At 45.5% G+C, this 24908-nt stretch overlaps 2 protein-coding genes across 4 annotated transcripts in view; one reads left to right on the top strand and one right to left on the bottom strand.

Moving 5' to 3' along the window:
- RAB3GAP2 (RAB3 GTPase activating non-catalytic protein subunit 2) overlaps positions 1 to 13247 on the top strand; it is a 50481-nt gene extending 37234 nt beyond the window's left edge. For all 3 annotated transcript variants that reach the window (XM_068153510.1, XM_068153509.1, XM_068153511.1), the window contains 12 exons: positions 397 to 613; positions 1815 to 1988; positions 2138 to 2244; positions 3459 to 3525; positions 5624 to 5694; positions 6137 to 6172; positions 7121 to 7195; positions 7978 to 8196; positions 9419 to 9508; positions 9595 to 9813; positions 10929 to 11087; positions 11376 to 13247. In XM_068153510.1, the coding sequence (XP_068009611.1) occupies positions 397 to 613; positions 1815 to 1988; positions 2138 to 2244; positions 3459 to 3525; positions 5624 to 5694; positions 6137 to 6172; positions 7121 to 7195; positions 7978 to 8196; positions 9419 to 9508; positions 9595 to 9813; positions 10929 to 11087; positions 11376 to 11522 (1581 nt within the window). In that variant the 3' untranslated portion in view covers positions 11523 to 13247. The remainder of the gene's footprint in view (positions 1 to 396; positions 614 to 1814; positions 1989 to 2137; positions 2245 to 3458; positions 3526 to 5623; positions 5695 to 6136; positions 6173 to 7120; positions 7196 to 7977; positions 8197 to 9418; positions 9509 to 9594; positions 9814 to 10928; positions 11088 to 11375) is intronic.
- Positions 13248 to 13859: 612 nt separating this feature from the next.
- The window catches only part of IARS2 (isoleucyl-tRNA synthetase 2, mitochondrial), a 36730-nt gene continuing 25681 nt past the window's right edge, over positions 13860 to 24908 (bottom strand). The window contains exons 15-23 of the mRNA XM_068153503.1: positions 21780 to 21888; positions 21057 to 21159; positions 19550 to 19675; positions 18519 to 18650; positions 17125 to 17231; positions 15760 to 15905; positions 15237 to 15427; positions 14369 to 14513; positions 13860 to 14226 (exon numbers count right to left, since the gene is read on the bottom strand). Coding sequence (XP_068009604.1) covers positions 14075 to 14226; positions 14369 to 14513; positions 15237 to 15427; positions 15760 to 15905; positions 17125 to 17231; positions 18519 to 18650; positions 19550 to 19675; positions 21057 to 21159; positions 21780 to 21888 — 1211 coding nt within the window. The 3' untranslated portion in view covers positions 13860 to 14074. The remainder of the gene's footprint in view (positions 14227 to 14368; positions 14514 to 15236; positions 15428 to 15759; positions 15906 to 17124; positions 17232 to 18518; positions 18651 to 19549; positions 19676 to 21056; positions 21160 to 21779; positions 21889 to 24908) is intronic.

Raw genomic sequence — 24908 nt, 5'->3', positions numbered from 1 at the left:
GATGCAGTGTTTCTGTGTGCATGACCCATAGGGAGGTGTAGGTGAATTAATCAGATATGTGGGGAAGGTGTAGCTACTGGAAGATTTAGAATGAAATGTTTTGGAAGGAATTCTGACCCACTTGTCAACTTAATCTGAACTGAAACAATGGGATTGGAAAACCTTTCTGGGTTTCTTATCTCCTTAGGCTTCAAGAGCCTGTGTGCCTTGTGAGCTGTGTGGGATATTAATTGATCTTTGCATAATAGTTACTGCACATACTTTGAAGTAAATTATGCTTTAAAATACAGAGGCTCTTGGTATGCAGCCTTCAGTTTTTATAGTGTGCCTTTCTTTAAAGCAAAACTGTGCTAACCTTGAGTGAATAAACCTAAAGCAATTCCTGTGTTCTGTTAGTTTTCCCAAATAGTTGTAGGTTCCGACACGGAGTCCTGGGAAGCTCTTTCCCTTGATACTGAATATTGGAAGCTTTTGCTGAAGCAGTTAGAGGATTGCCTGATACTTCAAACACTATTGCACAGCAGAGCAAGCAAAGGGACAAAAAGAATTTCATCACTCCAGAGTGAGCCTTTGGGCAGGCTGTCGGTGAAGAAGCTACTTGAAGCTGGAAAAGGTACTTGTTTGGTGGGGTTTTTTCTTGGAAAGATAGTTGGTTGCATTTCTGATAGACTGCTGAGCTGTCCTTACCTACTTAATGATGTACTGTTCTGCTGGTTTCCCCACTTACTCCAAAAGACAATGCAAACCAGGTAGGATAGAATAGAATTACCAAGGTTGGAAAAGACCTTTTGACTCCAACCTGTCATCCAACACTATGTAATCAACTAAACTATGGCACCAAGCACCCCATCCAGTCTCTTCATGAACACCTCCAGTGATGGTGACTCCACCACCTCCCTGGGCAGCACATTCCAATGGCAAATCACTCTTTCTATGAAGAACTTTTTCCTAACATCCAGTCTAGACCTCCTCTGGCACAGCTTGAGACTGTGTCCTCTTGTTCCGGTGCTGGTTGCCTGGGAGAAGAGACCAACCCCCACCTGGCTACAACCTCCCTTCAGGTAGTTGTAGAGAGCAATAAGGTCTCCCTTGAGCCTCCTCTTTTTCAGGCTAAGCAACCCCAGCTCCCTCAGCCTCTCCTCATAGGGCTGTGCTCCAAACTCCTCCCCAGCTTTGTTGCCTTTCTCTGGACATGTTCCAGCAGCTCAACATCTTTCCTAAACTGAGGGGCCCAGAACTGGACACAGGACTCAAGGTGTGGCCTAACCAGTGCAGTGTACAGGGGCAGAATGACCTCCCTGCTTCTGCTGGCCACACCGTTCCTGATATAGGCCAGGATGCCATTGGCCTTCTTGGGCACCTGGGCACACTGCTGGCTCATGTTCAGCCTAGTATCAGTATCACTAAGGTTGGAAGAGACCTCTAAGATCGAGTCCAACCTGTCACCAGAGACCTCATGACTAGAGTAGGGAGGACACTAGAGTAGGGAGGACACTACTGCCCACTGCAGGCTTGAACTCACAACCTTCCCATTAAGGGTCTTACGTGCTACCATCAACCATTACCCCCAGATCACTTTCTGCCTGTTGGCTTTCCAGCCACTCTGACCCCAGCCTGTGGGGTTGTTGTGGCCAGTGTGTAGAACCCGGTGCTTAGATGTGTTAATGTAAACCTCTGAGCTGATTAGGAAGCTTTCTAGTGGCTAATTAAGTAATGAATGGGAGCAGCTAAAACTTGTCTCTCTTCAGTTGTGAACCATGAATCTGAGATGCATTGACCATACCTCATGCTTCTTTTCTTTTTTAATGTCCTAGGAGGTATTGCTGACACTGTAGCAAAGTGGGTTTTCAAGCAAGGCTTCAGTCCTCTTGTACTGAATTTGGCCCAGCACAGAAACACTACAGATAGCACTGAAGAAGCTGCAGAAATGCATGCCAATATCTTTCTGGAGGAAGCAGAAGCAGTTGCAGGCTTGGAAACAATCCTAGGTAAGACAATGGCATGGATTTACTTATTTATGTATTTGTGTTTGATTCTAAACATCTGCAGAGATGTTTTAGTTGCTACTTTATGTGAAGTAGCAGAAATTAACAGTGGGAAGACATCTGTCTTGTAACTTCAGACTTTCTTTTTCTAGAGCTGCTGCAACTAGCATATCAGCAATTTCCCTGTAGTCTTGAAGTGGATGTGCTCCATGCTCACTGCTGTTGGGAATATGTAGTGCAGTGGAATAAGGACCCAGAGGTAAAAGAACTTCATTTGCAAGGGGTAATGGTTAAGACCAACTCAACAGAAACACTTTCACAAGTCTTGTAGTAGTCCATGAAAACTTGTCACTGAGAAGCCTGACTTTGGAAGTATGCTGGTTACAATTTTTGTGTGACACATGGCAAGCAGAAATTGAATTCATAGAATGGTCTGGTTGGAAGGGACCTTGAAGATCATCTAGTTCCAAGCCCTCTGCCACGGGCAGGGACACCTTCCACTAGACCAGGCTGCTCAGGGCCCCATCCAACCTGGCCTTGGACACTTCTAGGGAAAGGGACATCTACAACTTCCACAGGCAACCTCTTCCAGTGTCTCACCACCTTCACTGTAAAGAATTTCTTCCAAGTGTCTGTTCTAAATCTCCCCTCTTCCAGCTTAAAGCCCTGAGAATTGAGGAAATGAGTGCAGGTCCTGAGGCTGGATGGCACCTCACAAAGATAGGCCTGTGTGTTTGTCAAGCTGTCAGATCCTCACAACTACAAGTGTGGAACCCAGATTCAAATGAAGGGTTTTGACTGTTTTGTGCCAGTACAAAACAGTTGAAGTACTTTTTGTCTGCCTTAGATATGCTAAAACATATCACAGAACACCAAATTGCTTGGATTAGAATCCATTCCATTTAAAGAGGAAAAGAAGGTTGTCTTGAATATTCTTAGATTCCCCTGGTCACTGCTGGGAATTGTCATAGAAGAGGGGAAAAAATCAATCCCTTTTTACTGCTGCTATCTTAGAGCTTCTCTAATGTTGGAAAAGTTTGTCCTAAGTTCAGATGATCTTAAAATGGAAATGAACACCTTAGAACCTAGAAGGTTCCTTGGGGATCATTAAAAACCAAACTCCACCATCATGAAATGGGTTGAAAAAATTAATCTGTCCAGCACAGGTGGATTTTGTGTTTGGAAAACAACTGCAGTCAGTGGAGATACATCTCAGCAGAGCACCTTAGCAGTACATACCCTAAAGCAAAGCTCTGAAAATACTGCCGAAACCACATTGTGTTTCCTGATCGCTGAAACACGCTTTGCCCACATGCCTGTTTGCAGGGAAAACTGCGGTATCAGCAAGTTTTACACCTGCCAAAACAAGAGCAGCTTTGAAACAATCTACCTGGGCCCTTTAAGAAGTAGTATCTGACATTTAAACCAAGCTCTGAATAACGTAGTAACTTGTTCTTTTTTGTTTTCCACAAGGAAGCGTGTTTTCTCGTTAGGTCATTAGATCATCTAAGATGCATCAGTAATGCTCACGTTCAGCATGGTGAGTATGAAGCTGCTATTAAAAATTATCCTTGTTGAAACTGTAAGACAGACTTGAAATGTTCAAACAGAGCAAGTGACTGCTTGCCAACTCATAGAGATACATGCTGTTTGTAGTAGTGATGACTAGATGATCCTTGTGGTCCCTTCCAACCCTGAATGATACTATGGTACTATGATCTTGTCTTGTAGTAGTGATGACCATCTTGTCTAAAAGTATCATAGTACCAGTCAGGGTTGGAAGGGACCACAAGGATCATCTAGTTCCAACCCCCCTGCCATGGCCAGGGACACCCCACACTAGATCAGGCTGGCCAGAGCCTCGTCCAGCCTGGGCTTAAACACCTCCAGGGACGGGGCCCCAACCACCTCCCTGGACAACCCATTCCAGGGCTTCACCACTCTCATAGTGAAGAACTTCCTCCTCATATCCAGCCTGAATCTCCCCACCTCCAGCTTCATTCCATTCCCCCTAGTCCTGCCAGTACCTGAGATCCTGAGAAGTCACTCCTCAGCCTTCTTGTAGCCCCCTTCAGATACTGGAAGGCCACAATGAGGTCACCTCGGAGACTTCTCTTCTCCAGACGAAACAGCCCCAACTCCTTCAGTCTGTCCTCATAGGAGAGGTGCTCCAGCCCTCTGATCATCCTCATGGCCCTTCTCTGGACACCTTCCAGCACCTCCATATCCCTCTTGTAACAGGGGCTGCAGAACTGGAGGCAGTACCCCAGGTGGGGTCTCACCAGAGCTGAGTAGAGGGGGAGGATCTTTTGCTGTTCATGGTGAAACTGAGATTCCATGAAAACGAGCTGGCTAATGCAGAAAACCGAAACCATTTGAAACATAAAATTGCTTTGAAACTGATTTGTAGTTAATTTGTATTTGAATAGGATTTAAATTCATTTAATAATTTAAAAAAAAAATACATTTAATAAGAAATATAAAATTTAAAATGCAATATAACTAAAAAGGAATTAATTCTATTTGTATGTAATTGCTATTGTAATAGTAGCCTGTGCTTCTTGCAATCCATCTTTATGCATCTCTTTCATTTCTTGGTACTCTAGTGAATGTGATGACACTTACCTTCTGTAGGCTATTCCTGTGTACAGATAAGGTACACTCCATACCTAAAGCACCAGGCTTAGACCTTCATGTGTACCTCCAGAGTTTCTGTGTGCCTACAGTGTTTCACCCAACCAGCATAACACAGCAATTGTAACTGATTCATAGAATGGTTTGGGTTGGAAGGGACCTTGAAGATCATCTAGTTCCAACCGTCCTGCTGTGGGCAGGGACACCTTCCACCAGACCAGGTTGTTCAAAGCCTCATCCAACTTGGTCTTGAACACCTCCAGGGGACAGGGCATCCACAACTTCCCAGGGCAACCTGTTCTAGTGTCTCACCACCCTCTCTGTAAAGCATTTCTTCCTAATATCCAGTCTAAATCCTGATTCATTGCGCTTCTGACTGTGCTGTCTCCTCCTGAGAAATCTGAAACCAGAAGTCCAGGTATAAGGCAGTGAGGATAAACTCGCAGTCCCTTCTTGTTTTATTCACCAGCTCTTTTTAACTTCTCCCACCATTAAAAGAGCCCATGGCTTTTCACACCACACTTGTAAGATCTCTTTTCCGTAGAAGGGCAAGAAAGTTGGTGAGGGGTTTGGAGCACAAGCCCTATGAGGAGAGGCTGAGGGAGCTGGGGTTGCTTAGCCTGGAGAAGAGGAGGCTCAGGGCAGACCTTATTGCTCTCTACAACTACCTGAAGGGAGGTTGTAGACAGGTGGAGGCTGGTCTCTTCTCCCAGGCAGCCAACACCAGAATGAGAGGACACAGTCTCAAGCTGTGCCAGGGGAGGTTTAGGCTGGATGTTAGGAAGAAATTCTTTATAGAGAGCGTGATTGGCCATTGGAATGGGCTGTCTGGGGAGGTGGTGGAGTTGCCATCATTGGGGGTGTTTAGGAGGAGACTTGATGGGGTGCTTGGTGCCATGGGTTAGTTGATTAGGTTGGATTGGATGATGGGTTGGACACGATCTCAAAAGTCTCTTCCAACCTATTCTGTTCTATTGGAGTTCACCAGTTTGCAATTGTTGTAGGTATTGCTCTGATGATGTGGAACACATTCATAGTAAAAAGGCTTTCCTCTGCTACGTATCTGATGGACAAGGTGAGTGCTGTGTTGTGACAGTTGTTTTGAACTGCTTCTCATTAACTGGAAAGTGCAGGTAGTGTTTTTAAATGCTTTGGGTTTTTTTATACCAACTTTGGAATATCTCTGATTTAAGCATCAGAAGCTCCCTGCTTATTGGGTTTATCATGTTAGCTGAGTTTTGGACTTGATGAAGGAATGCATATCTTAAAATACCACATCAGTGGAATGATCAACTCTAGGAAGCTTTAAGTGATGAGCACTGACATGTACTGAAGACTTATGCAAAGCATTAGCTTACAATTGCTAACTCAAAAGCCTTTGTGAAACAATTTGAGCCTATAGATGTGTGTGTGTGTAGAATTTTAAGTTAGAAAACAATAAACAAAGTGTTTGTGCCTGTTTCCTGCTTATTGCCATGAAACTGAGTGTGGGGGTTTTCTTCTTTGACTTAAAACAGGTTGGAAAAGCTCCAAAGGACAGACTGTGCCGACGGGCAAGTAATGCTACTTTTGTCTAAATGGAAAGACAGACAGAAAAATGCCTTCATTTTAATACTAGTTTGTGGTTGGTTGGTGAAAGTTGCCAAAGGAAAAACAAAAATCAAAATGCACCCCTAGAGAAAATGTTAGGAATTTGAAGAAATGGCAATTAACCTTTGTCATAGAATCACAGAGTGGTTTGGGTTGAAAAGGACCTCTGGTTTAAACCCCCTCCTACAGTAAGCAGGGTCATCCTCAACTAGATCAGGTTGCCCAGAGCCCTGTTTAACCTGACCTTGAATGTTTCTGGGGATAAGGCCTCAACCACCTCCCTGGGCAACCTGTTCCACTGTCCTGCCACTTTCATAGTATCATAGTATCAAATCAGGGTTGGAAGGGACCACAAGGATCATCTAGTTCCAATCCCCCTGCCATGGTAAAGGACTTGCTCCTAACATCCAATCTAAATCTCTAGTTTGAAACCATTGCCCCTCCTCTTCTCACTGCAGGCCTTTGTAAACAGTCTCAAAGCTCTGGCAAAGCAAATTAGAACAGGAGTGTAGCTCTGAATGTTTTAGAAGGTAGACTTGAGACTCTTAACATGACAATAGACTGTTTGTCATGCATAACTTCATTAGCTTAAACTTTTGTCTTTTAATATAACTGATATGCTCAGGCAATGGAATTCACTAGGAGTGACTGCTTGAGGAGTTCAGTTTTCTGTAGAGACACAGTATTGTAAATGGCTTCAGTTTGCTTTATAGCTTCTTCCCCCCCCCCCCCCCGTTTATTTCTGACTCTTTCCTTGCACTTCAGTGAGTATTTGTCTGCCTCTAAATAGAATAGGTTAATAAATTGTGCTTAAGGATGTGGTTTATGTCAACAACTGCCAATGCTCAGAGCTAACAAAAGCCTGTTTCAATTCCAACTAAGCCCATTTAAGTAATGCTATGTGTTAACAGGATGTAGGTATGGGTGACACAGCAATGACAGCTTTTCTTGGCTGCTGTTCAGATCTTCTGCAAACATTGCTAGAGGTAAGTTTTTATTTCCCCTGTACAAAAGAAACCAGTTGATTTCAACTTAACTTGAAAGAATGTGATGTACACATAATTTTGTACCATTCAGTTCAGACAAAGACTAATCACAGAATGGCTTAGGTTCAGAGGGACCTTAGAGATCATCTGCTCCAACCTCCCAGCTGTGGGCAAGGATGCCTCTCAACTAGGCTTGGCTGCTTAAGGTCCTGTCCAACCCAGCCCTGAACACCCCCAGGGAAGAGGCATTCACAACTCCCCTGGGCAATCCATTCCAGAGTCTCACCACCTTCATACTTGAAGGACTTCTTGCTAAGATCCTGTCTAAACCTACTCTCCTTCAGCTTAAAACCATTCCCCCTTGTTCTGTTACTACACAACCTTATGAAAAGTCCCTCTCCAGCTTTTCTGCAGGTTCCCTTTAGGCATTGGAAGGCAGCTCTGAGGTCCCCCCTGGAGTCTTCTCTTCTCAAGGCTGAACAACCTTAGTTCACTCAGCCTAGCTTCATGGCAGAGGTACTCCAAGCCCTTGGATCATCCTTGTAGCCCTGCCCTGCGCTCACTCCAACAGTCCTATGTCTTTCTCATAATGGGGATCCCAGAACTGGGCAGTGTTCGAGGTGGGGGTCTCACAAGAGCAGACTAATGAATCTGTGGACAGCAGGGAATGTTCTTTTTAATGTCAGTGCAGAGAACATCTGGTTCAAGCTGTGTCTTTTGCATAGAAAGCCAGTCTGGAATGACATTCTGTGGGGGCTTACTGTTCTGTGTTGCTCTGGCAGGCCGATGTTAGCATCAGCGAAATGCAGGCTCCTGTGTTAGACACGGAGGACGCTTGGGTGTCGGTGGAAGGACCGGTGTCCATCGTAGAGCTGGCCCTGGAGCAGAAACACATTCACTACCCGCTGGTGGAACACCAGTTTGTGTTATGTACTATCCTGTATGCTGTCATGAGGTTTTCTTTGAAGAGTGTGAAGCCTCTCTCGCTGTTTGATAGCAAGGTATGTCTGTGGAGAGCACAACACAGCACGCAGAGCTAACCCGGCTGGAAAAGACCTCAAAGATCATCAGGTCCAACCTGTCACCCAACACCTCATGATTACTAAACCATGGCACCAAGCGCCACGTCCAATCCCCTCTTGAACACCTCCAGGGATGGTGACTCCACCACCTCCCTGGCCAGCACATTCCAATGGCTAACAACTCCCTCTGTGAAGAACTTTCTCCTCACCGCCAGCCTAAACTTCCCCTGGCGCAGCTTGAGACTGTGTCCTCTTGTTCTGGTGCTGGTTGCCTGGGAGAAGCCTGTCTAAACCTACTTCCCTTCAGCTTAAAACCATTCCCCCTTGTCCTGTCTCTAGACATCGTTATGACAAGTCCCTCTTCTGACTTCCTGTAGGATACTTTTAGGTATTGGAAGGCAGCTATAAGATCCCCCCTGGAGTTTTCTGTAGGCTGAACAACCCCAGCTCCCTCGGCCTGTCCTTGGAAAGGACCTCCAGAGATCACCTGGTCCAACCTTCCAGCTAAAGCTAGTTCACCTAGATCAAGGTGCACAGGAACACGTCCAGCTTAGTGTGTTGGTCCAGAGCCAGGAAATACATCCAAAGTTCAGCTCCAGCTGGTAGTCTGTCACATCCCCAATTTACTAGACAGGTAGTTTTCAGGTTGAAATAGGATAGAATAAACCAGGTTGGAAGAGACCTTTGAGGTCATTGTGTCCAACCCATCATCCAACACCATCTAATCAACTAACCCATGGCACCAAGCACCCCATCAAGTCTCCTCCTAAACACCCCCAATGATGGCCACTCCACCACCTCCCTGGGCAGCACATTCCAGTGGGCAATCACTATTTCTATGAAGAACTTCCTCCTAACATCCAGCCTAAACCTCCCCTGGTGCAGCTTGAGACTGTGTCCTCTTGTTCTGGTGCTGGCTGCCTGGGAGACGAGACCAGTCCCTGCCTGTCTACAACCTCCCTTCAGGTAGTTGTAGACAGCAATGAGGTCTCCCCTGAGCCTCCTTTGATGTGTTATTATTGTGTGAACAAAAGGTTGGTTCTGTGGCTTTAACTTTCAGTATAAAAGCTTGTCCTTAGAGAAGCAGAAGATGCAGTACAAATTAAGTGTCAAAAATAAGTAGACTCCTTGGTATTGGATCAAAGTGGATTACTTGTACTCCTCTGGGTCTCTGAGGCCTGTCTTTGCTTCTCAATTTTAGGGCAAAAATGCGTTTTTCAAAGACCTCACTTCAATTCAGCTGCTGCCTAGTGGGGAGATGGATCCCAATGTGTTATCCACACGGCAGCAGGTAGGTAAAAGTTGTGCACTGAAAGGGGCTTAAACCTGAAACATTTCAAATGATACTGAAGTAACCTGCGGTTTTTAACTCCCAAGTTCTTGGTGAAGGTTGTGAGTGCAGCGGTTCAAGCACTGTGTTCATCACAAAAGGCCAAAGAAGGCTCAGAAGAAGAATTGTTTCCTTTTGAAAAGGGGAAGAATTGGCCAACTTTGGCTGCAGACCTGGCTCAGTATCTTCAGATCTCCGAGGATGTGATCAGAAGGCATTATGTCTGTGAACTCTATAGTTATGGGATGGATCACCTTGGTGAGGAGGTAACAACAGCTTTTAATGGCTTCAAAGCAGTGGAGCGTTATGTCAAGTATTGTGCTACAATTACTTCCTCAGTTAAGATGCCTGGAAGGGTTAGGCAAGTATTACCAGGCTGGAAAGTCAGAGGCTCTAAAGGTACTTTTCCAAGACTGACACTGACTTTCATTTTTCCTTTTCCCCAGCACCTAGTGGGAGCATGACAGGGAGGTCTGGTCTTCTACTTCAAACCTTTTCCTATTTTACTGTATTTAATAGTTTCAGGAACCTGGGTTGTTTTGCTTGTAATCTCCACTTCTGTGAGACATTTACTGGTCTTTGGACAAGAAAATCCTCCTCTTTCTTGAGCAGAAAAGCAAATGAGATACTGTATATATAGAACTATTCAGAAAGTAGGAATGTTGCTGAGCTGTAAAACAGATCACAGGGTGTTAGGGGTTGGAAGGGACCTCCAGAGATCATTGAGTCCAACCCCCCCCCTGCCAGAGCAGGATTGTAGAATCTAGCACAGGTCACACAGAAACATATCCAGATGGGTTTTGAAAGTCTCCAGAGGAGGAGACTCTCTTTCTGGGGAGCCTGTTCCAGTGCTCTGTGCCCCTCACAGTGAAGATCTTGAGCTCAGGCTAATTATTGTGTAAAGAGTAATTCACAGAATGTTTTGGGTTGGAAGGGATCTTAGTAGTGCCTTAGGCAGGGACACCTTCCACTAGACCAGGTAGCTGAGGGCCCCATCCAGTGAGGTCTTGAACAGTTCCAGGGAGGGGACATCTAAAACATCCCTGAGCAACCTGTTCCAGTGTCTCACCACCCTCACTGGAAAGAATTTCTTCCTAATACCCAATCTAAGTCATTCCCCATGTCCAATCACTACAAGCCCTTGTAAAATGTTCCTCTCCTGCTTTCTTGTGGGCCCCTTTCAGGTACTTCAAATTCTGTTTGTCCTCCCAAAGGTTTTAATAACCTGCCTTATTACAGGCAACACAGGTAGCAGTCTCAAAACTGTTGGTCCTTGTAGTATTGAGAAGTTTCTTTTGATACAGCTTCCCAAGTCTCCAGCTAAGTGACTTGAGCTGTGCTGAAATGGTTGCTTAGTTCTTATGTTTTTCCCCATTTTCAGGCCTTTCTTCAGGTGACTGACAAAGAAGTGCTTGCATCACAGCTGCTCATCCTGGCTGGGCAGAGACTGGCCTTTGCTTTACTTCACACACAGACAAAGGAGGGTATGGAAGTCCTTGCTCGGCTTCCTTCAACACTGTGTACTTGGGTCAAAGCTATGGTAAGTGAAGCTCTAGGGAAGAGAAGAGGTTGATCATTTTTGTTTGCTTGGGTTTTTGGGAGCTTGTGTTCACCAAGCCATACTGCTTGAATGGCCCTTTTGTACTAATGGAAACAAGGATTTGTTCTCATTTCTCCTGGTGCTAGGTCTGTTTCCTGAAGAGCAAAGCAGTTTCATGGGTCAGAGCAATAAACCATAGTGAAGTGTTTTATACAAGTTGAGGAGGGCTTACTTGCAGATGATCATCTGTAAACTTACTCTGAAGGCTGTGGTTATTCTTTTCCATAGGACCCCCAGGAACTTCAGAACATAGAGGTGCCAATTGCCACAACAGCTAAACTGGTTCACAAAGTCATAGAGCACTTGCCAGAGAACCACGGGCAGTACAGCCTTGCCTTGAACCTGATGGAGGCTGTGGAAGCCATCTCCTCATGATGCTGCTGGCTAGCACAGCTCTGCTCCCTGGAGGTGTCATGCATGATCTTACACAAGGAGGCTGAACTTTACAGACAGAAAGAACAGAAAGAACTGCTCCCCAGCCTAGAATTGCAGAAGGTAACTTTAAATTGGAGTGTGTTTTAAATTCTCCACTAGTAGAAAGATGTTTAGTTTCTAGTACACTTGTCAGTAGCTGAAATGCTTTGTTATTTATTTCTGACTTGAGTGCTTCTTGAGGTAGTCCAAATCTGGATATATTTGACAGCAGTTTTAGTCTATTTACAAAAATCACATCTTGTGTAATTCTGTATTTCATGCTGGCAGTAACCTCTGCAGTCTCCATGTTCCATGTATGGTTTGTTTCTCCAAACCAAGCTGTAGAAACACCCGAGAGAAACTTCATTCTCTGAAGTTAGCAATGCAAAGCCCAGAACTGGGCTTCCAGAAGCTGGTGTTGGGCTTATGCCTTGTAGCTGCAATACCTGTGACAGTGTCAACTGCAGGAGGCAGGCTGAAACACAAAGGGACAACAGCCCCCCCTGAGAAACAGCTTGGGAAGGAGAATCCAGTTCTCCAGCCAGAAACATGGACTCATCTTTTAGCCTGGACCTCCCAGTCTTGCCTCCACAGCGCTGGGCTTCAGCTACAACTGGATTTGCATCCCTCTTCTTTATTATTGAGCTCTGCCGAGTTTAAGTAGGTCAAGGAATGTCTTACTGGACGATTGTTCCCCCATCTCACCACTGTAGAAGACTTAGTATGCTATAAATCTCTGCACAAGTTAACTTGTAGTCAAAAACTGCTTAAGTAGTTGACCCAACTTCACTGAAGATCTATATATAGTACTGAGTACTTTAGCCTTAAACCCCATACTTTTATTGATGGTATCTACAGGGAATCAAAGAGTGAGCATCTTCACTGTTGGGGTGGTATTAAACATGATTCTCTGTCATCATTTGGTACCGTTTACCTTCTACCTAAAGGAAGCCAGGAGGAAAACAAAGAAAGGAAGGAAGAAATTGGTGTAAAGTGGTTTTGTCTTGAAGTCAGCTGAACTAAGTAGCTCCATCTTGTAACCTGCTCCTACCTGCATTGTGTGTGACAAACAGTCATAGTGTTCTGCCTTGCTGGAGACAGAAGGTGGTCTTACCTTTCTGGAGTATGTGCTGCTGTCATCTAGGGTTAAGACTTCCCTTAAAAAGAAGAATGGTTCTGAAGGTGGCTTGTTCTACACAGCTCCCTTCCCCTGTTCTAGCAGCCCCAGTTCCTAATCACTGCACTTTACCTGATGAAGGCTTCTTGTGACAGGCTTTGTTATTAAATGTTTGACTTCCTCCACTGACACGAAGTCAAAGAAGAGTAAGGATTCTAGTAAGAACAAGTGGCCAGCCTTGGTTTATGCTTTAGCAATTTCTGTACTGACTTCCATGACAGAGTTTAAACAGCTGTAGGGCAAAAAGGAAAGGCAGGCAGCACTCTGCAGAAACGTTTGTGCACCATGGAACCTGAGGAAAACTGAAAATGGTTTTTTAGTTGTTATATTCCTGTACCCTGGTACAGCTGTGTGAAGGGTTTTGCTGTGCCCCAGCATCAGGTCAGAGCTGACACACTACACCAATCAAATCTGTAATGTACTGTAAGTAATACTCTGTACATAGTGCTATTTTGTGGCTAATTTGCTGTGGATTTGTGTAAATTGATTAAATAAAATTTGAGGTTTCATTTTGCCTTTTCCTCCTTTATAGGGATTGGTGGTTACCACTTTGGTTTGTCCTTCTGGCTTACAGGAGCAGCAGAAAGATGAGTGTAGACAAGCCTGGTCCTCTGGGGGTCTGCAGAACCACTTTGCTGACAGTATAAATATATTAAACAATAGCTGGTTTAGTGCAGGGTCTCACTTACAGAATACAGAATTAACCAGGTTGGAAAAGAAAGCCCTTTGAGATTACCCAACACCACCTAATCAACTAAACCATGGCACTAAGTGCCTCATCCAGGCTGTTTTTAAATGCTTCCAGTGATGGGGACTCTACCACCTCCCTGGGCAGCACCTCCCAAAGGCCAATCTCTCTGTGAAGAATTTCTTCCTCACCTCCAGCCTAAACCTCCCCTGGCACAGCTTCAGACTGTCTTCTTGTTCTGGTGCTGGGTGCCTGGGAGAAGAGACCAACCCCTACCTGGCTACAACCCCCCTTCAGGTAGTTGTAGAGAGCAATAAGGTCAACCCTGAGCCTCTTTCTCCAGGCTAAGCAACCCCAGCTCCCTCAGCCTCTCCTCACAGGGCTTGCAGAAGTGAACTTTAGAAGCAGAGGTTGCTAAACCCACATAGATCAGTTACTTTGTACCACCCTTTTTATTAAGCTGAAAAGTAATATACACAAATAATATACAGAGAAGGTTCCCACCAGAGCCCCCCAGGCTAAGTCAGCTCAGGCTGAGGCATAAGCATCTGGGGCTGCAGGCCTCAGCAGACAGAGCTGGGCAGCTGCCGCTTGTATACGCATCGCTAGCCATGATGTTGGAGCAGCTTTGGGACAGGCATCACCTCTTCACCTGCTTCCTTTTCCAGCAATGACCTTCAGGCAGCGTGGGCAGGGAGTGCTTGAGGAGTCAGCAGTGTATCTCCTGCAGCGAGGGCATTTTGCTTTGGCGATGGGTTGGGCTATAACCTTGTAGGAGGAGTCCTCTCGGATAAAACCACCTGTTGGAGACAGCATCATTAGTGAGCTGGTGTTGGTGCAGGGAGCAGACTCAACTCTACCTATGAAGTGAACAGCTTGGTATGTTGCAGTGGAGAGAAGCAGCTGCTTCACACAGTAACCTGTTTGGATTTATTCTCTTACCTTCCATGTTAATCAGAAAGTTCCCTTTGGTAATGTTTGCATCCGCAGGTGTTTCTTTAGGTAGCTCACTCAGCAGGGTGGTCTGGGAAGCCATCATTATTTCATTCAGCTGTGAAACACTAGATGTTTCTTCAGCCTGCAGTGCCTAGGGAATCACACAATCCTAGAATGAGTCAGTTGGAAAAGACCTCCAAGATCATCAAGTCCAACCCTTGACCTAACACCACCCTGGCCATTGAACCATGTCCCAAAGGGCAGTGTCCATGTGTTCACTGAACACCTCCACGGATAGTGAATCCACCTCCCTGGGCAGCCTCTTCCAGTGCCTGGCTACTTATGCCTATTAGGAAAAATTTCTTTACTGAAAGACCTCCCCAGGTCATTTCCTCTCGTTCTATGACCTGATAGCAGGGAGAAGACACCAACCCCCACCTCACTACCACCTCCTTTCAGGAAGTTGTAGAGAGCAATGAAGGCTCCCTTCAGCCGCCTGTAAGTAACAGATGAGGGGGAAACAAGACACATCCAGGTACTTCTGGTGGTGCCCAGTGGCTGGACAAGAAGCAGAGAGAAACTGGAAGAGGAGAAATTACAAAAGAGAGGTGGTCAAATTCTGGCCTTGACACATACTCTGACACACAGCCCAGAGTTTGGGGAGTCTCCATCCTCAGAAATACTCAAAACCCAACTAGACACAGTCCTGGGCAATCTGCTGTAGCTGACCCTATCTGAGCCAGGCAGCTTGGGTTACCTCCAGCAGTCCCTCCCCACCTCAACTCCTCTCTGATTTTTCTGGCAAGTGAAAAGCAGATGACAGTTTACAGAAATTATTCTTCTTTCCCCCCCCCCAGACAATGTGATGTTTTACCTCCATTAACTCAAACAGCAATCCAGGCTCAATCACAATGATGACCTCATATTCCAAAGCGTTCTTGCCAGAGATGGAGCCGAGGAAAGAATCCCTCATGGCGCAAGCACCTTCTATCGCTTCCTCAATGCCAGGCTTCTTCCACGCTGGGCTTGCTTTAATCCAGCCCGTCCGGAACACACCCTCTGAGTCTTCAAAGCCAACAAGGGAATTGTTAATTTGCTGTCTCTCTGTCCAGGTGTTTATTTAATAAAGAATAGCAGCACATAATGGGTTGTCCAGGGAGGTGGTTGAGGCCCCATCCCTGGAGGTGTTTAAGACCAGGCTGGATGAGGCTCTGGCCAGCCTGATCTAGTGTGGGGTGTCCCTGCCCATGGCAGGGGGGTTGGAACCAGATGATCCTTGTGGTCCCTTCCAACCCTGACTGATTCTATGATTTCATGATCTCTGTATGTGCATTCCTTTGAGCTGTGCTGTGAAATAGGGTGCTAAAAGAGTTCCTTGGATACTAGAGGTGTTTTACCTTTCTTGTAAGGGAGGTGCTGGAAAACCTCCTCTGCCAAGTGAGGAAGGATTGGTGCAAAGGATCGCACCACTATGTCCAGCGCCTCCGCCAGCACGGTTTGACATGAGCGACGCTTGGGATCTTTCTCTTCTTCACAATAGAGCCTGCAAGGCAGAGATGGAAATAGTTGTAGTCAGAGAACCATACTTCCAGGACTGCCACTGACAGTGCAGAAGTGTGACCTGGTTGTCCTTCCTAGGAAAGCTTTTCTTCATTTCCCTTCCTAAGCGAGCAGTGTGGTGTGGGTAGAGGGCTATCTGAACATACAGCACCACAGCACTGTTTGGGTTGGAAGAGACTGCTAAGATCATTGTGTGTAACCATTACCACCAGCATGGCCATTACACCACATCCACACATTTCTTGAGCATCTTCAGGGACACTGACTCTACCACCCCCTGGGCAGCCTGTTCCAATGCCTGACCACTCTTGCAGAAAAGAAGTTTTTCCTAATATTCAACCTAAATCTTCCCAGGTACAATTTCAGGCCATTTTCTTTCCATGTATCACCTGAAACTGGAGGGCACAGCAAGGGAGTTTTCCTCCATGGCACGTTAATCTGCTTTATTTGTATAGAAGAGAGTCTTAGGGAGGTGAGCCTGCAGCTCTGCCAGCCCTTTGTTCTGCTTCATCTACAAAAGGCAGCATTAGAGCTTTTGTAGTTTTTTCACTCCCCTTCATTTGTAGTGTGGAAACTAAAGGTGAGTACAACCCAAATCAGTATAACCCCCTACACCTCCCTCCCACATGAAACAGCCCTTTCAAAGTTCACATCCTTAGGATTCTTTTACTTGGTGTTTTGTATGGATAAAAGACAGTAGTGTACCCAGATAAATGCTGAAAGCCCTTCCCCCTACCTCCCCAAATTCAGAATAGAATAGAATAGAACAGAATAGAACAGAATAAACCAGGTTGGAAGAGACCTTCAAGATCATCATGTCCAACCCATCATCCAACACCACCTAATCAACTAACCCATGCAACCAAGCACCCTGTCAAGTCTCCTCCTGAACACCTCCAGTGATGGTGACTCCAGGTAGAAAGACAGATCCAAGAATCTATCTTTAAAACCTGATTGAGTTTTAAATGCATATTGCATGACTACCTTCCAGAATTACTCAGTATCCCTAGTGTGGAGAGCACAGAAACACACAGATGGCAAAAACAGTGGAAAGCAGCTAAGCCTTCACCTCTGAGCTTCAGCACCAGCCCCATGAGATGCTCTCCCAAGACCCCTGTATTCACTCGCAGTCCCCTACAATGTTACCTCCAGGTCAAGCTGACCAACTTCCCCCCTTCTAAAGGAAGCAGCAATGAGCTTACCTGTCTTTGATCATGGTGAAGTAAAAGTTAGACAAGTGTCTGGAGCAGAATGCTTGCAATAATCGAACAACTTTGCTATAATCATACTCTTTGTATGCTTCTGTAACCTGGGAGAGGGAGCAGAGAGGTAAGGACAGGCTGTCAGTTTTCAGCACCTGGCACACAAGGAAAACCCCTGATGAACCTGAACTTACAGAAACTGTCAGGAGTGAGACAAAGTCTGGGAGGGAGCATCTCCTCTTTTAAAAGGTTGTTGGGACAGGAAAGGGGGAAAAATTTATTTAGGTAACAAACAGGACCAACAAAAATTTAATCTCCATTCAAATTTGAAGGGAAGAAGATGGGAGAACCCCAGAACTGATGCTCGTGTGTTCTCAGTGGGCAGGACAGTTCCAAGTGGCAGACATGAGGAAATTTTGGACTGCAGATGTCCCAAGGTTTGAGCTGGTGTTCTTTGTTGTATAGAAGCATAGAATTGTTAGGGTTGGAAGGTAGCTCAAGGATCACCTAGTTCCAACCCCCCTGCCATAGGCAGGGACACCTCACACTACAGCAGGTTGCTCACAGCCACATCCAGCCTGGCCTTAAAAACCTCCAGGGATGAGGCTTCTACCACTTCCCTGGGCAACCTGTGCCAGTGTCTCACCATCCTCATGGGGAAGAACAACTTCCTAACATCCACTCTGAATCTACCCATTTCTAGTTTTTTTTCCATTCCCCCCCAGACCTATCACTCCCTGACACCCTAAAAAGTCCTTCCCCAGCTTTCTTGTAGCCCCCCTTCAGATACTGGAAGGCCACAGTATGGTCTCCTTGGAGCCTTCTCTTCTCCAGACTGGAAAGCCCCAACTCCTTCAGTCTGTCCTCATGGGAGAGGAGCTCCAGCCCTCTGCTCATCCTCATAGCCCTTCTCCAGACACACTCCAGCACCTCCAGATCCTTCCTGTAATAGGGGATCCAGAACTAGGTGCAGTACTCCAGGTGGGGTCTCACCAGAGCTGAGTAGAGGGGGAGAATCACCTCCCTCGACCTGCTGGCTATGTTTGTTTGTTTGTTTGGGGTTGGGGGTTTTTTGGTGTTTGGTGTTTTTTGCTTTTCCCCTGTTTAGGGGGTTTGGGGAGTTTTGGTTTGCTTCATTTTTATTTTGCTGTGGGTTTTTTGTGTCTTTTTGTTCACATGATGTCAAAACCAACTTAAGAACGCTTCAAAACAAACCCTCTAGAAACTTGAAAGGGGCTTAAGGGAGTGCCCAGTGCATCAAAACCATCTTTGTGATCACCACTTGCTTACTCTACACATCCACTCTAATCATACAGTCAAAGAATTTTCCCTATAGGTTCTGAGCAATAGAAAGCATTAGGCATGTATTCATCTAAGTAAAATTTTCCCCCTACCTTGTTGCCATAATCCTGCAATAGATGCAGCATGTATTGATCCACTATGTACATCTCTGAAGGGGGGATGGAATCTGTTTCTGGGTTGAAGCCAGTCACGTTTCCCAGCATGAAGCGCAGCGTGTTCCGCAGCTTAGGGAAACAGCAAACCAAAATGGTCATGGCCTGCACTTCAGATGAAACATGGAGTGATCATATTCTATAGTCAGCTACCTAAAAGTTGGCTGGTGTTCAAAATGATTGTTTGAATAGTTACAAAAGCATCAGGAAGATCAGAGACCAAAAGGACCTATAGGAGATTAAAGACAGGGCTGCAAAAACTAGTCCTTTCCCTTAGCACGCTCTGCTGTTTGAACCACAGCTGTAGAAAGCAGCAGCACCCACTAAAGGAGTTTGGAAAAGCTTTCTAGGCTAAAGATTGAGAAGTTTTGCAATTAATTCTACTTGGTCAACACTAACTGAATAAAGAATATATCTGTTTGGAAGAAGCCTTCAAGCTCATCCAGTCCAACCTTTGACCCAGCACTGAAGGGCTGACACTAAGCCACGTCCCTAAGCACCAGGTCCACATGCTGTTTGAACACTTCCAGGGATTGTGAATCCACCACTGCCCTGTGCAGACCATTCCAATGTTTGAGAACCCTTTCAGTGAAGAATTATGTCCAGACTAAACCCTCCCTGGCACAGCCTGAAACCATTTCCTCTAGTCTGGCCACTTGCCACCAAGGAGAAGAGTCTGACCTCCTCCTTGCTCCAACCCCCCTTCAGGTAGTTGTAGAGAGCAATGAGGTCTCCCCTCAGCCTCCTCTTCTCCAGACTCAACAACCCCAGCTCTCTCAGATGCTCTTCATAGGCCATGTGCTCTAGGCCCTTCCCCAGCCATGCTGCCCTTCTCTGGACACGCTCCAGCACGCTTTTATAGTAAGCAGTCCAGAACTGAACACTCTACTCTAGGTATGTCTTCACCAGTGCCCCAATTATATAGAGGACCTGTCCTCAGAATGGAAAGCTTAAGCATATTTGGCTGTTACCTTGTTGATATCATCTCTTGCAGCATTAAGCACAACAGGCCCAATCATCACCTCAGCAAAAACATTCGATTCAGCCACCCACCAGCGCAGAACATCGGCGCCGTACGGCGGATCCTTGGTGTGATCCTGAGGGGAGAAAGGAAGGCACATCAGTAGAGGTGCTGGGGGCCCTGCAGCATGGTGAGCAGCACAAGCCTGTGCTACCAGTGCTGTGCACATAGTTGTCAGCCTGTCCAGAAAGCATTTAGAGGTCTCCACCCTCTTTTAACACAACTTACTACAATATAGACTTGCAGCAATCCCTGTACAGGAAATGCTAGAACTCAGCTAAGCTGAGATAAACTCACCTTGAAGCCTTTGAACACTTGACATTAAAACAGCAATCTCAGTATCTAAATCTACATACTTTTTTTTTTGCTCCCCTTCAGACAGCTTTTTTTACCCTGCCTTCAAGTCTGAAAATGGCATCTCCCCTTTTGGAAGGAACTGTTGTGTGTGTGATTGAAGCAGATAAGCAAGTCTTTGTAAGGTTTTTTTTCCTCTCAACTTACAAGATTTGCTTCTCAGCCTCCGAAAGAGCAACAGCAGGGCTGGGGAGGGGAAAAAAGTCCAGAGCATCACCTGCAGTATCACAGTAAAACTTAGGTTGGAAAGGACCTCGAGGATCATCGAGTCCAACCTATCAACACAGACCCCATGACTAGACCATGGCACCAAGTGCCACGTCCAATCCCCTCTTGAACACCTCCAACCTCCCTGACCACAGTCAATAAACAGCCTCCTCTGAGAGGGAATTGCTGGGCTACAAGTGCTGCTCTGAGTGCCTTGCTGCTAGGCCTAGCTTGTAGGTTTCAGTCAGTTGGAAGCAAAGGTTGATTATTTATTTAACTACAGAATGTTAAGGGTTGGAAGGGACCTCTAGAGGACACTGAGTCCAACCCCTCTGTCAAAGCAGCATCACCAAGGGCAGGCCACACAGGAATGCATCCAGGTGGGTTTTGAAAGTCTCCAGAGGAGCAGACTCCACAACCTCTTTGGGCAGCCTGCTCCAAGGCTTTTGCCACCCTCACAGTAAAGAAGTTTCTTCTCATGCTAAGGTGAAACCTCCTGTGTTCCAGCTTGTACCAGTTGTTCCTTGTCCTATCACTGGGCACCACTGAAAAGAGACCATCATTTGTGTCTTAACACCCACCCCTCAGATATTTACAGGCCTTAATAAGATTCCCCCCTCAACCTTCTCCTCTCCAGACTAATCACACCATCAAGAGTGTTCCCAAGTGAAAAGGAACCATTCCACACCTTCTACACAATGCATTTTATCCTCTCTTGGCACAGAACAAAGGTATCAAATAGAACTGCAGCGTAGCCAAAGCCTTTAGAAGAGCCTCAGGGAGTTCTGCTACAAGACAGCTCTTTAGAGAAAAACATGTCACAAGGCAGCTGCAGGATCTGGCAGTGAAACAGAACTGTAACTAGCCATGCTAAGAAACTCAAATGTTTGACTTACTTCACCTCCATTGATAACTACATCAGGGTCAACCACGTTGCCAATGGATTTAGACATCTTCTCCCCTTTCTCACCAAGGGTAAATCCATGAACTACCAGTGTCCTGAAGAAGAGATTTTAGTGAAAACAAAACCTCAGCAGAAAAACAGAAATCTATGTGAAAAACATATTTCTAAGGAGGGTATTTCTAAGCCAAAACATACAGAAAACCTCCATTTGGACAGGTTCCAGCAAGTCAACATCTTTCCTAAACTGAAGGGCCCAGAACTGGACACAGGACTCATGGTGTGGCCTAACCAGTGCTGAGTACAGTGGGAGAATGACCTCCCTGCTCCTGCTGGCCACACTGTTCCTGATGCAGGCCAGGATACCATTGGCCTTCTTGGCCACCTGGGCACACTGCTTGGCTCATGTTCAGCCTACCATCAACCAGCACCCCCAGGTCCCTCTCTGCCTGGCTGCTCTCCAGCCACTCTGACCCCAGCCTGTAGCACTGCATGGGGTTGTTGTGGCCAAAGTGTACAATGTGTGATGATGGAAAAAAATCTAAACAAGGAATCCATTCCAATCTAATGCAAGAAAAACTTTATACTGAAAAGGACATAAACACTTCATCATGGTTTGGCTTCTCTTGGTTCAAGCACTGCTGCCCACACTCCACACTTCCAAAAGCCTGGTATTTAAGGCATGAGCTAGCAACGTGCTTGCAATCCACACACTTACTTATATGGTGCTTTCTTCCTTGCTGCCACACTAGTTAAGAGAGAGGATTGGAACCACCCTCCCAGTTGGTCTTTTCCTTCAAGGTATGTATCTGCTCTTTGATCTGCACCTTGAAAAACAGAAGATGTTGTTTAGATTATCAGGCAGTATCTTCAAACCATGAATAGACTCACCAGAAGCTCTCAGAAAGTGAGTAGTAAAGCTTAGTTTTGCTCTTTACTTTTTCTACAGGATGTATGGGCACTTGAACACGAAGTGATTCATTAATGCCACAATTTCTTTTCAAACACATGACTCACTGAATGCCCAAATTTAACAAGTGAGCTTGCTTTTCCCCAAATACAATGATAAATTGTCAACACAGGAGCTGCCATGCTCAGAGGACTTCATAAGAAGTTCTCCAAATACTTTCCAAGTACTCCTAAACCAACTTGAGGACCCAATAACAACAAACACACACACACAACCAACAAACAAGAAACACCAAAAAACCCACACCACAAAACAACACCACCCCACCCCCACAACTAAATTAAGATCACATACTTTGGAGTGGAAAAAAAATCTCAATGCTACAACCTACAACTCTACCAGTTTGGAATTACTCAGACTCTGAGTCACAGGCATAAGGTGCCTGAGCAGCCTGTGTAAGGCATTAGGTGTTTTCAGAGGAGAGGAGAAGCTTTGGCAGTGACCACAGCTCAGCTGTGGCAGAATTTACATTTCTGGGCACTGGTGTTCCATGAAAACTAAAGTTTTCAGGAGAGGGTCAGGGCAGCTTGTGAGAGAGAGGGGTCTGGAGGAGCTTGGCTTGTTTAGCCTCTCCAGGTAAGGGCTGAGTGAAAACATTATTCCCTATACATACACAAAAAAAGAATCATGCTAGAGATGAACAACTGGAGCTAATGAGTACTGTTGGCATCAGAGGAAAAAAACAGGCTGCAAAGCACAGCCTGGGTACTCTGACTGCACACTGAAAGCTGGAGGGCAAGCTCAGCTTTCCCACAGGGTTGAAAGAGGACAGCGAAGTTTTAATGGCTTCACTGGTGGAATTAAGTCACTGTACAATAAAGTAGAAGATTTGTTGACTCAAGAAGTTCCCTAAGAAGTTCCTCCTTGTCCTAAACAATCCCAGAGAGGTCACCACCAGAGCAAGAACATAGTCATGTGGAGCACGGCAGAACGTGCAAGTCAAAGCCTGCAGACGTGCGAAACCATACGCGTACTTGGCGGGAATTTCACACGCACACAGAACCACACAGTACCTCCAGGCTGGACTCAGTGATCCTTGAGGTCTCTTCCAACCTTGGCAATACTGTGATACTGTGAAGAGACCTCGAGGATCATCAAGTCCAACCTGTCACCACAGACCTCATGACTAAACCATGGCACCAAGCGCCACGTCCAATCCCCTCTTGAACACCTCCAGGGATGGTGACTCCACCACCTCCCTGGGCAGCACATTCCAATGGCAAACGACTCTCTCAGTGAAGAACTTTCTCCTCACCTCCAGCCTAAACTTCCCCTGGTGCAGCTTGAGACTGTGTCCTCTTGTTCTGGTGCTGGTTACCTGGGAGAAGAGACCAACCCCCATCTGGCTACAACCTCCCTTCAGGTAGTTGTAGACAGCAAGAAGGTCTCCCCTGAGCCTCCTCTTCACCAGGCTAAACAATCCCAGCTCCCTCAGCCTCTCCTTCAGTTTTGATTCTACAAGCTTGCAGTGTCATTTCCCAGGCATTCAGACAAAAGTTTTTCTACTCAGTTTTTTATCTACCAGCTCTTCCTAGGACCCCTGAGACAATGCTTCTTTCTGCTGCTGACACACTCAATCTATTTGTTTAACTTAATGGAAGTTTCGCTATTGAGATCCATCCTGCAATAAAAGGAAGTTCAACATTACAAAGGTCAAGGCCACAGAGTTCCAGCTAGCACAGGAAAAATCTGTGGGTGGATGTTAAGGTTTTTAGCACAACTGCTTATTCCTTTAAGAAGGTCCATGATAAATTTGGGGTTTAAATGTAGAATAAGGAGGAATCAGCCCTTTAACATCAGGGTGCAAAGACACTCGTGAGGACAAGACACACAAAAAACCCCAAAACAAAAGAGGTTTTGTGGGCAGCAAAAAAAAAACCAGCAGTGAAAAATCTGTACCACCACCTTTGTTATTTACAGCTAGTTTACTAACCACTGGTTTTAGAGGAGGGAACTTTTGATGGGTCTAACTGCAGTTACAACTCAGAGAAGAGTTCAATCAATCATAGAATCAGTAAGGTTGGAAAAGACCTCAAAGATCATCAAGTCCAACCTGTCACCCCAGACCTCATCACTGCTAATCAACTGATTTCAAGCAGCAAATTACCAGCCTGTCCTGACAGGAATTAGCACATCTGGCAAGCTCACAAAGTTAATGGAGGCCTGAAGGTTTTAACTCTGCAAATCACAAACATGGGTTTTGCATCTTCAAACCCTGCCTTTTAGGTGCACAGGTAGCTCTCCTACCCTGGTTGCATTCAAGTTGCAATGGTTATACATAAATTAATTAGAGCAGTGCACATGTTTCTGTAAATAGAACAGAATTAACCAGGTTGGAAGAGACCTTTGAGATTGAGTCCAACCTATCATCCAACACTATCTAATCAACTAAACCATGGCACCAAGTGCCTCATCCAGCCTCTTCTTAAACACCTCCAGTGATGGTGACTCCACCACCGCCCTGGGCAGCACATTCCAATAGCCAATCACTCTTTCTATGAAGAACTTCTTCCCCTGGCACGGGTTTAGGCTGGATGCTAGGAAGAAGTTCTTCATAGAAAGAGAGGAAATGGAGGAGTAGAGAAGAAAAGAAATGGAGGTATGTTCAGTTGTTTATTTTACACTGAGGTATAGTACATAGGTCACTTAAGAGAATTACAATTTATGATCCTTCTGGTTTGGATTTCAAGATTCCATATCTTTGATGTTACAGACCTTGACTTTTAGATTAAACATACTGTATTTTCATGCCAGGAATGAATCAACTAAGATAAATTCAAGCCTCTCAAGTCAGCACAAAAGTTTTACAACTTAACCTATCTAAGTGTTTAAAGAATCATATTCATTCAGTTAAATATTAGCCAATAAGATAGGGGG

This window comes from Melanerpes formicivorus, unplaced genomic scaffold (genome assembly GCF_026170545.1).
Source record: "Melanerpes formicivorus ecotype bairdi unplaced genomic scaffold, bMelFor1.0.p_v2 SCAF_26, whole genome shotgun sequence".
Lineage (NCBI taxonomy): Eukaryota > Metazoa > Chordata > Aves > Piciformes > Picidae > Melanerpes > Melanerpes formicivorus.
This window is presented reverse-complemented; position numbering and strand designations above follow the sequence as displayed.